General features: G+C 42.6%; 1 protein-coding gene across 4 annotated transcripts in view; it reads right to left on the bottom strand.

The window, feature by feature from the left end:
• Positions 1 to 10,810, bottom strand: part of LOC105293215 (cyclic AMP-responsive element-binding protein 5-like) — a 301,909-nt gene extending 291,099 nt beyond the window's left edge. Inside the window, exons 1-3 of one of the 4 annotated variants that reach the window (XM_023531518.1) lie at positions 10,725 to 10,810; positions 10,346 to 10,485; positions 8,413 to 10,242 (exon numbers count right to left, since the gene is read on the bottom strand). In XM_023531518.1, the coding sequence (XP_023387286.1) occupies positions 9,608 to 10,242; positions 10,346 to 10,358 (648 nt within the window). In that variant the 5' untranslated portion in view covers positions 10,359 to 10,485; positions 10,725 to 10,810 and the 3' untranslated portion in view covers positions 8,413 to 9,607. Of the gene's footprint in view, positions 1 to 8,412; positions 10,243 to 10,345; positions 10,486 to 10,724 lie in introns of those variants that run through there. The other 3 variants (XM_023531517.1, XM_011361730.2, XM_023531519.1) reach the window with 3 other exon arrangements.
• Positions 10,811 to 11,496: the final 686 nt, after the last annotated feature.

Below are 11,496 nucleotides of genomic sequence, written 5' to 3'. Positions count from 1 at the left end.
GTGCGCCATCATCTCTGATGACGTGCACTAGCACAGCACTACGAAGGGTGGTTGCCAGTCATAGGGCTTTGCAAAGCTGGAAGATGAAATTGTGAACCATGTGTGCTTAGACAGGCCTTACTAGAAAAGAAGAGTGTCTTAAATATGGTTTCAATTTTTTTAACCTAGTAATATATTTTAATCAACAATATGTGTACCTAAATCAATTGTGACAAATAGATTTGCTCAAAAGGAGGAATAATTTATCCATGGGCATCCTGAAAAAAGATGATAATCACATTTACAAGTATACATGCTAATAATACTCTGGTCCCCATTGGCCAAGGTTTTTATTTACATACAAGCTTAGCTTAACCACCATAACCACATAAATGTGTGGATGTTAAAATTGCTTTAATTTTAGTATAACGCTTAGAAAGGGATCCAAAGTAATCCCTCTCTGGCCCTGGTCACAGATTGCATTATTAATCATGGCTGGTATCTCACCATTGAAGACACAGAGATGCAGACAGAAACTGCAAATGGCTAAGTCCACACCTAATTATTATTAGGAGAAAACAAAATCCAAATACTCAAAAGCAGATGGCTCCAGGCCCAGTATGAAGACAGTACCTTGGTATAACAAGAGCTAACATGATTCATTAAAGATAATTCAGGAGCTAATACTAGAGTCCATCTTGCTCGGTGAGTGAATACCTAAAGCCCCTCACTTTCAATTCCCAAAAGAGCTGAACAACTAACAACTTACATCTTCCATCTCATTGCCTCTCCACAAAGTCCTCTGACAGTCACCACAAAGTAGCCTGAGAGAGTTTCCCTAGATACCACCAAAAACACAGGCTTGAAAAAAAAAACAGATGTCCCCATGAAACCTTTAGAACATATTCCATGTTAAGAGGTTGGTATTACACACACACATTTGTTAATCAACCCAAGTACACACAGCCTGAAGCCGGAACGCAAGAGTTATTAGCAGAGAAACCATGTAAGTGCAAATAATGCATGGAAAGGGCATCAGAAAGAATGTTATTTACAAATTCAAAGACCAATGCAATAGCATACACAAATGGAAAATTCCCACCTAGAGGCTACCCAGAGTAGTGCTTATGTTTGGGCGCTAATACATGTGAGCTCTTTTCTCACGCCAACCACCCTTCTAATCAACAAACACGATGCCTAGCCTTGTCGATTCCTCAACTTCTCCACCTAAAAAATAGAAATTAAAGTCGTGTTTTAATGAATGGAGGTTAAAATTCTTCCAATGAATGACATTACAGAAAACACAAATATGACCACCTCGAAATGTAGAAAAATGTGTAATTCTGTACCTAAAAATGGCTTAAAGTCATGTTTAAAAGCACGTGGTCCAACAGACAAGTACTTGGAAAGAGACTGCTATGGGGATAAGGAGAGAGGTTCGGGGCGAAATGACTCACGAATGCGGGAGGGCAGAGGCACTCAGCAGCATAATGTCACGAGGACTGTCCCTGAGACCTCTCCTCCTTTTCGCAAACAAGGTTGTTTGTTGACTTCAAAAGATGGGTGAGGAGTTTGGAAATTATCATTATTATTTTTTTTATTTTGTAGTTCTTTGCATCTTTTAGTGCATGCACGGACTAGTTTTTTAAAACGATATTGGTTTTGTTTTTTTTTTTTTAATTATTAAAGGAAAACATTCCGGTGTGCAGAATTGAAAAATATTGATTCTTCTAATATTTTAAAGGATGACAAATAGAATGAACACTTGAAGTCTAGCGGGTGATAATCAACATCTTGACGTGAGCAAAGGGCAAGTTTGATCTGTGCAATGACACAAAGCTTATTAAAAGCTTAGAGGAAAGAAACACAAGGGGACCCAGATGTCTCAAATGGAGTCAGATTTTCCCTCCCAAAACAGCTAATGGCAAAGAGTATCTGGGGCAAAGCAGACTAGCAAAATAACTGAAATGTGGCAATCCTGACCTTTTCCAAAATGGAGGGTTCCTAAGAGGCAAATTTTCATGCAAATCAAATCATAAGATTTTTGAGGGGAGTAAACCATTTAAACCATCCATATTTGAAACTTATACAAAACAGAGCTCATCTGTGATACAAAGAGTTCTCTTCTAGATGATTCAATCTGTACATCTTACATTTCATTCATTATATTTTATGTATGTTTTATAGTGCACAGCACACATGTAACAACCGCTTGCTGCCCTTGAACTCTGAATGCTACACTGCAATCCCTTTCCTGAAATAGAATCACAGAATATTAGAGTAGAAGATTCCTTAGAGATCAGTTAGAATTGCAGTTCTCAACCCCGGCTACACTTCAGAAACACTTTTGGGGATTTAAAAAGTACAGAGGCCCAGCTCCGAGCCCATACCAATTAAATCAGAAGGCGGGGGGGGGGGGGGGGGGGCGGGAGGTGATATCAGTATTATTATAATAAACTCCATAAGCAGGTTCTCTTGGGCTGCCAAGATTAAGAACATTGATGCAGAGCACAGATTTTCATTGCTTGATGCCACTGTCCCTGGTTCTATGTGGCTCCTGGGCACTTGATGCGACTAGTCCAAATTGTGTGGTAATTGTAAAATACACACAGGATTCCAAAGATTAGTAGCCCCCCCTCAAAAAAAATGCAAAGTATCTCATCAACATTTTTATATCGATTACATGTCGAAATGATAATATTTCAGATATACTGGGTTAAATAAATTTTATTAAAACTAACTTCGCTTGTTCCTTTTCACTTTTTTTTTTTTTTTAATGTGGCTACTAGAACATTTAAAATTACAGAGACAGCTTGCTCTTGTGGTTCCCACTATCGAATGGTGCTGGTCAAGACCAACGCTCTTTTATTACAAAGGAGGAAACTGGAGCAGAGGAGCATAATGAGTTCAGAGAAGCAATCTGGGGGTCCCCTCTTCCAGTCGTAGGCTTTTCCTTTTGCCATAAGCCACACTGGTGCAGAGCTAGGAATGGCAGAGTCCATGATGCCATCAATCAGATTTCGAGCCTTTCTCTTTTTTGTCTTGCTAATTGTTTCTCCTAAGACTCGATATTAAAGTCTATTTCCTTTTTGGAAAAATGTCTCCTCTCCATTGTGCACACGCTTGAGATTTGTTATTGTAGGGTTACTCGTGAAAGCAGAGTAAATAGATGGATGTTGAAAAATAAGTCTAGAAAAACGTTAGCATAAGGAAAATGCAGAGAATGGATGATGGAAGGATTATTAAGGCTTTTAAAATGTAGATAGTGCTAGCCTGTGAATCTTTTATCATGTTGTTGTTTAATAAGTAACCCTTGAGACCCTCAGCATTCTGAGAGCCATCTTCAGCACAGCATCAGTCCCAGCTCAGAATTTAGAAGTTTGAGCGTATAATATTGTCTTTCTTCCCAGCAGGACTGTTTTTCTGGACAATGTTGTCATTGCAATGAGTTAAATCAGGCTCTTTCTGACTGCGCCCCACGTCATACCTAGGTACCCTGGTGGAAGTGAAATTTATCATCAATACCTTCTGCCCTCTGGTGCCTGGATTAGTACCTGGTCGTTCAGATGCCAAAGAGCATCATCGCCTACTTTAAGAAAATCTTGTTTTGATAAAGTGAAATGGTCCTACCAGATCTGGCAAATGGAGATAAAATACATTTCTTCTAATTCGAACAAAAACAAAGATGCTTTTTGTTGCATGTGGTTCCACCCCCCACCCCACCCCACCACCACCACCCCGCCCTCACTCCCTTGGGAAGCGGGCAAAGAGAAAATTTCATAAAACTGGTCGAAATGTGTTATATTTGAGAAATCAGGCAACACAGGGGCTCCTTGGTATAATAAAAGAATAAAAGAGAACCGAATTCTGATATAAAGCCTTCATGCAAAAAGCTGGAAAGGAAAGCTAAAAGCTAGGCCAAACCACACATACAGTAGATGCATTCAAGATTTCTATTGAGATACTGTTGTTCCCCATCCTGAATAAAGCATAACCTAAATGTCATCTTAAATCAAATGTCTGGTGCTCTAGAGCCCCCTGAGTTGCATGTATGACTTCTATTAGCTATGATTAGTCAAGTTTTGCTAGTCAAACCACAAAGAGCATACTTCCAGACTCAACTCACTTCTACGTAGTAATATTCACCTCTAAACCCTCTCATTCATATACACCAACCTGGAAAGATAATATGTTACAGATGGAACCTGGGCAAAAGTACATCTGCCAGAGTGAAAATAGCACTTGTTGCTCTATTCGACAAAAAGAAAGATCATTTATTTTAACTTTAAATAATTTTTCGGATCCCTTCCTCAAAGATGATGAAGAAAAAACAGGAAGTAAAAGTTACTGCCTGATTCTGAGACAGTCTTCTAGACCATTTTTTGTTCTGCCTGGTTCTTAGTCTCAAATGAAATCTGGATGGTGTAGTTTTACAGGGCACGTCTAATAATAATGGCGAATAAGAAGAATGCCCTTCAAATAAGGAGGCCAATGTTAGAAAAATTACCATTGCATCTGTATAATATAAACAGAATAGAAACTACAGGTTAATGGTCAGGGCATTCATTGAAAAGATCTGATTTTAAAAATTGTCTTTGAAAGGTTAGTGATCAAAAGACTTGAAAAGAGCAAAGCACCCAAAGCCATAGGTTATGTTTTATTTGTGACAAAGGCATTTATGGTCGCCTGGCTCATGAAAAGAGAACCCAGCCTGGAGACAGGGGCTGAGGTTCTAAGCTCAGTTTGGCGCTCTTCAGCTCTGGGCCATGGGTGAGCCAGGGGTCGCCACCACGCCTTAGCGTGAGCAGGTTGGTCCATGAATGAGAAGACCTTCCCCAGCTACAAGCCTTTCTATCCCACCAGCAGAATCCCTAGGCCAAAAGGAAACTTTTAGTCTCTAAAATTAGTTCGAGCCAAATGCCAACATGGTAGTTTTCAATCCTTGTTAATTTTAGGGTAGAGATTAGAAATGTAAACCTTGAGGAAATAGAGGGAAGCAACTAAAATACGTATTTTTAAAGTGTTAAATTGATTCTGATCTATTTAGCAGAAAAGATAAGTGGCCAAGAGAGTGAGCATGGAGGAAAGAAATATGGAAATGTCAATGTAACATCTTCTACATTCAGGAATTTATCCTAAATGTTATGTTTTATTTTAAAAGTTCCAAAGTTTCAATAAGAGCTTCAAAAATTTTACTCTTGTTTCTGGAACAGTGTCATTATAACCCAGAAACTTGTAAAAGCAAGCTCGCTTGTGCTCTCTCTCCCTCCCTCCCTCCTTCCCTCTCCCTCTCCCTCACCCTCTCCCTCTTTCTCTCTTTCTTATGTTAAATTCATGATTTGTGATTTCCAACAATGAAATACTAATGGATCCTCAAAAAAACACTAATTGCCCATTTTTTTCCTAATTACAAAATGTAGGAACTCTTTAGTGAAAACATTAAACATGATGTCATTTTTAAACTGCCAGGGTTTCTCTTTAAAGCAATGCTACAAAATAGATAGCTTATTTAGTTTACAAATAGCAACACAAAAAGGTTCTTTAAGTCTGCTTAGCATATCTGAAACTACTTTTCTCACATTTAAATATTTGAGGCTACTTCCCCCCAGTTTATTACCTTATCTCAACTGCATAATTTTCTCAAATAGGATTCAGAGAAATAGTCCCAGATTTAAAATTTTAAACACTAATTTATAAAAGCATGGGTTGATTCCCATAATACAGCTGGTAGTCAAACTGGACAAGATAATGAATTGACTGAGATCATTGTTCCATCTTCATCCAAGAAAGCTGCCTCTAAAATAAGATCTTAAATTGCTGTAGAAATCCAATTTGTAAGAAGCAAAAGAAGCATATAGATGGGAAACACCAGCATGATCACATTAATTTTGTGACTAACGGCAATGCTTTGAAGTGAAGAAGAAAAGATGACAAAAGTAATAAGTCCACTCAAATCCCCAATTTTATTCTAATAACACAACCAGAAGGAAACCAACTACAAATACAAAGTTCTCATCTTGGGGATCCAGCGGACATCACCCCCCGGCCCCTCCCCCTCCCACACACACACACACACAAAATAATTTTCAGCTAGTTACTAAGAAGCAAATTCCAATGCTAAGGAAATACTATAGGATGGTGATGAAAATTATACCAAGAACTCAGGAAACCAGGAACTTGACCTCAGTACAAACAGCCATGGAAAGTCCATGATTGATTGGTTTTGAATCTGCAGGTATGGGAAACTGACAAATAGTGTAATGAAAATCTTCAACTTACTGTAATTGAAAAGCTATACAAGAAAAGTCTCTCTGACAAACTACCATTCATTTAACCACCTAGTCAAATAAGAGCTGCAACATCACTAAAATATAGAAAGAAAGGCACAGTTTCCACTTTTTTGTGAGAACGTTCTCATAAACTATTGGCTCATATATAAAATACATAAAGTCACGACCGTCTTCTAATTTACAGGCAATTTATGGATATCGGCAATTTACATTCAAAAAACAGTTGCCTTAAAGATACTATCAAGTGAGCAAACTTGTTTACTCTGAGTAAAGTTGAAAAATAAAAATCATTATAAATCAGTCAGGATTTTAAAATAACAGATTTATATAAAATGCTACAAAGGAAAATGAGAAAATTTATAGAGAAGCACAGATGGGTTCTTTTACTGTTTTCTTTTTAAACTTTAAAACTAAAGTAATAGTTGATATTTAATCAATAGCATCCTTCTTCAGGAGAATACACATTTAGATTTGAATGTGGAAAATGTTTTTGTTTTATTCTTAATTTTTAGGTTTCTTATTTAAGAATCCCTTCCTTATTAAAATTTAAGTACTTACTAAAGTACTTAAAAGCTCATGGAATAAGGGAATTCTTACCTGACATATTATTTAACGAGCTTTGTAGCTCCCCTACTGCAGTTCACATCTTCATAAACGTTATTTTGCCCAGGAAATAATGGTCTTATTCACACACACACACACACACACACACACACACACACACACACACACCGCATTTCCACACAAAATGCTACCAAGTCCCAGGAAACTGACAAAAGCAACATTAAAATTCAGTGCAAAGTTAAGAATCCCATTTCTGAATTCTATCTATGAAAATACAAGATTGGCCTCATTTAACCAACTGCAAAGCTCCCTTTCTGCTTAAGAAGCATCATAAACATCATCTTACCATTATCTGTAGAATAAAGTCAGCAATGTGTCGCTTCCTGCAGTTACCAAATCAAGTTTTTTCTTCCTTTCTTTCTAGTAACTTCTTTTTCACCAGCAAGATTATGAAGAAATAAATCTGAGTATTTGCCTCAGTATTTCAGACCACAAGATTGTAAAACTAGCTCTTAGTAAAAAAAAAAAAAAAAAAAAAAGAACAGGTCTGGTATTTTACAATCACTTCTGCAACTCAGAGGTACCTCCTGGACTCGCGTACCTCCTTTCCTCCCTCGTTCTCTACGTTTCTTTTAGTAATGAGACTAATTTTTCCAGTAGCCTTGAACTCCCTTGATTTAACTGACATGGAAAATGTGACTTAAAACTTGCAGGACTGTCTAGCCTCCAACCCTACACAGAATCAACTTTGTTGTAAGTGTTGAAGAACACCTCGCAAGCAGCTACTTGCTTGCTTAGACTCCTGCACTGCACAACACAGAACACCAAATAACAGTGCGCCATCTAGTTAGCAAGCTGCATTCTCCAGTCTAGAAGGGGGGACACCTTCAAACCCTGGGAGTTAAGGACTTGTCAGGGTTCAGCTGCTCCAATGGTCCAATTGTTTATTTAAATTTAAAAAAAAATATCGCTACTGAGATAATCCACATCTAGTGGATATGGGAAAATTTAGGTTATAATGGCACTACAAACTTGTACATCTAACTTTGATTTACAAGATAAAAGCAAGTTTTAAATTAAAAGGGCTTTCTGTTAATAGAGCTTATTATTCTGAAGACGGGAATGATTTTCTTCGAAAGTTGTCCCTGGGTGCATGGCTATTATCTTTGCTTTTCCCCTTCCACTAATGAGCATTTATCTAAAGAGCCTGTTAATCCTCTGATGTGTGCTTCTGGTCAGAGGTAACAGTTTGAATAAAACCACTAATCACTGATCACTAAATCACTGATCATTAATCACACTCTCCAGTGTCAGTGACCTGGGCCATTTTTTCCTTTAGGTCTATGCTTCACAAACAAGAAGTTTAACATTTTAGATGCACATGTATTGTGTGGGGGTTATATACTATTTTATCTGTAGATGTGAATAAATAATAAATACTGCCTCAAACTTGAGGAAAGATTGTCAATTAGACCCCAGACAGGAGGTTCACAAATGCCTACTCTGAAGCATGGTTTTCGCTTTAAAGAAAGTAGATCTGATTATAACAAAACGTGTTCTTCAAGAAATTCCCACATACTCAGAATATAAATTTTCCTTTATTTAGCTTTCGCCCATTCCAAATCAAAGAGCACCCAAATCCTTTGCCCCCTCCATCCAAAAACCCTGTTTTAGTAATTTTTTATTTGATTTCTGCCACACACACCTCCCAAGAGTTTTTACTTTCACCCCTTAACCATGTCACACACAGTGTTTTCATTTCAACTGCCAGATACGGAGTTCTGACTCAATTCAATAAGGTATGTATTTAACTCGTTCTTTAAATACAGAAACTTACGGTTAAGAGAAAGAAAGTAACACACTCAGCAATTCATTGTATGGTACTTTGGGTTTAACGACTCACATTCCCTCACTTTGGAAATGAAACGTTTAATCTTGATCCTTTCAGCTAAATTTGATTTAGTCAGCATCCTCACTCCTTCCCTCTCTGCTAAGAGGTTGGAGAAAGGCGCTATGTAAAATTAAGAACTTCGTTTGCAGTGGGTGTGTTGTTTTCCTAAGTCACCACAGGGACAGAGTATTATCATAACGTCTCTAAACATTTCCCAAGATGCCTTTTCTATCAGGGCTGAGCATTTTCGCCCTGGGGAAGAGGGCTTGCTGGTGCCTTTCCTAAATAATAGAAAACGGCAGATTGTGCCTGCGCTAATCAGGTACTCTGCTCCCCCAGACATCAGAAGCTCTTACCCACACTCCAGGGACAGTGAGCGCCCCAGGGAAAGCAGTAAAAGGCGGAGGCGGGGCCAGAGTGATAACCGTGTGGGCGGGAGAGGGGGTGGAGAAGGAAGGGTCCCAAGGAGAAGGCAATAAAGATGCCCAGGGAACTGGCGATTGTACAAGTATGTTGGGGGCTGCGGGTGGAAAGCAGAGTTGCTTTGTCAGCATTTCTAAGCCCCCGAACCCTTGAGTATCTGAAGCTGTTAATCAAACACTTATTGGCCTGCAGAATGACGTAATGGACCTGTATCCAGCCTTTATTCCTTGACACATGTCAGAGAGGGAGGGAAAAATAAAAATCAAACACACTCTGCTCTGCGGACTCTGACAACAAAATATACAAGCAACCCACTCCAGTTCCTGGCCTTGGACAAGCATCGAGTGGGGGCGGCATCCGTTCAGGGCAAGTTGGGGAGGGGTGGACCACGTCTGGGGTTTTATCTACCAGATAACACCCCCCCCCCGCCCCCCGCCCCGCCCGCCGCCGGGAAATAACTCTATGGCAAAGCAGCGGCGGGATGCGGCCGCCGGGAGAAAACATCTCCTAGGTTCCTGCGCGTGTCTGGCCCCTCTAAGAACTTTGTGAAAAGTTTAAGCGGTTCCGTGGAGAATCTGTCGTAGAGGAAGGCTCCTCCGCCGCCTCCGAAGATCTGCCGCTGCGCCGCCGCCGCGGCAAAAGCGGGAGCTGTCATTTGGGGCAGCGGCGGGGAAGAGGTTCTGATGCCAGCGAGCACCGGACGGAGGCAGGAGGTGGCTGGAGGCGTGAACGCGAGCAGAGCCTCGCCACTCTCAAGCCTTCCGCGCCTGGAGCGAAAGCCAGTGCCCTCCAAGGGTGACGTCCCCTGCCCGGGCGCTTGCGCCCACCAGCTGCGGCCGGCAGCCGTGCGGGAGAGGTGGCAGCAGCAGGCTCGGCACCCCGGAGGGAGCGAGCCCCCCGCGCGCCCGCCCGCCCACAGGTGACCCGGCGTCCTCGACGCGCCCGCTGGAAGTTTGCAAACTTTCTCCGGGGGTTCCGCCGCATCACCGGGAAGTTGGGGACGCGGGGAGAGGTTCCTGGCTCGCCGTCTCCGCTGCCGCCGCCGCTGCCACCGCTTGACCGCACTTCTGGAGGCTTCCGCACCTTGCCAGGTCTCTGGAGGCAAACACACACCCCCGATTCATAACTGTTCCCCGTGTCAGGGAAACACACGCGCGCTCCCACACACGCACGCACGCCGGGCGGACACAAAGCTCACTCCACGTTAGCATCCCTCCAGTGGCACGGTGCGGTGGCCACCGGGACGCGCTCCGGACGGACACGCCGTGGGGTCTCTGGGGTAGCCTCAGGACACAGCAGAATTCCACAGTCCAACAGCATTTAGGGTCAGACTTCCCTCTGGTCCGCCAAAGTGTTTACAAACACAGATCACCCTCCAAAAAAAAAAAAAATGCATCGCATCTTCCCTACTCCTTGCCCTGTGACCTGCCCACTGGACCAAGTAACCTCGCGGCTGCTGCCGAGAACCAACCCCTGCAAACAAGTACGCTCCCGAGATGGCTCCCTCGGCAAGTGCAACAAAAGTGGCTAAATGCAAAAGCCCCAGAAGTGGCCGAGCAGTATTTTTAGGAACTTACCAAACAAGTGTGGAGAAGACAAGAGCGGAGCCCGGGTGAAGGGACCACGTTGGACTGAGCAAAGATTACAATACATTCTATTTAGAGTGCATTACATCACCCCCCCGGTGACGTCACGTGGGATTCCTGAACTTCTAAATCATTGCGGTCCGGGGGAGGGAGCCAGGGGCGGGGCCGGCGCGCCGAGGGGGCGGACCCCGTCCCGGCCCCGCCCCAGCCCCGCCTACGAGCGGACCCTGGTGCACCCGCCTGGGAGCGGCGGCAGCAGCGGCGACCGCGCAAGCAACAGCTTGCAGAGCCCAGCGCCGTGTGACACGGCTCCCTGACATTAGTGGTGTGAGTCAGCTGGGAAACAATCCTCAGGGTTTCAGACAGGACCACGGAGGAGGCACGGACACGGGTTCTCCGGCGAGGAGGGCATGGTAGCATTTGAAAGGTGTGGTGGGAATGGGGGGAGAGGAAAAGTGGGAAGGGGTTTCCTGAAAGGTGCGGGAAGAGACTTTCTGCAAACAGAAATGCAGGACACTCCTCCCTTCCCCCACCAGCAGATGTCCAGCTCCTTTTCGCCTGCGACAGTCGTGACCTCATTACAATGTTCCCTGCATTTCGGCTTCTCTGGGCACTCACCCTACACCTCATTTAACCGCCCCCCACCCCACCTCACCACCAAGGGTATCACTTTATTGTGTCCCCTCACATGGAATACACAGACCCCCGCCCTTTTCCAAGACCCCTGCTTCGTGCTTCTGAGAAGCTGGAGGTAGAGTTGCTC

The sequence above is a fragment of the Pteropus vampyrus genome, unplaced genomic scaffold, assembly GCF_000151845.1.
Source record: "Pteropus vampyrus isolate Shadow unplaced genomic scaffold, Pvam_2.0 Scaffold69, whole genome shotgun sequence".
Lineage (NCBI taxonomy): Eukaryota > Metazoa > Chordata > Mammalia > Chiroptera > Pteropodidae > Pteropus > Pteropus vampyrus.
The sequence above is the reverse complement of the archived record's forward strand: the minus strand, read 5'-3'. Positions and strand labels throughout refer to the sequence as shown.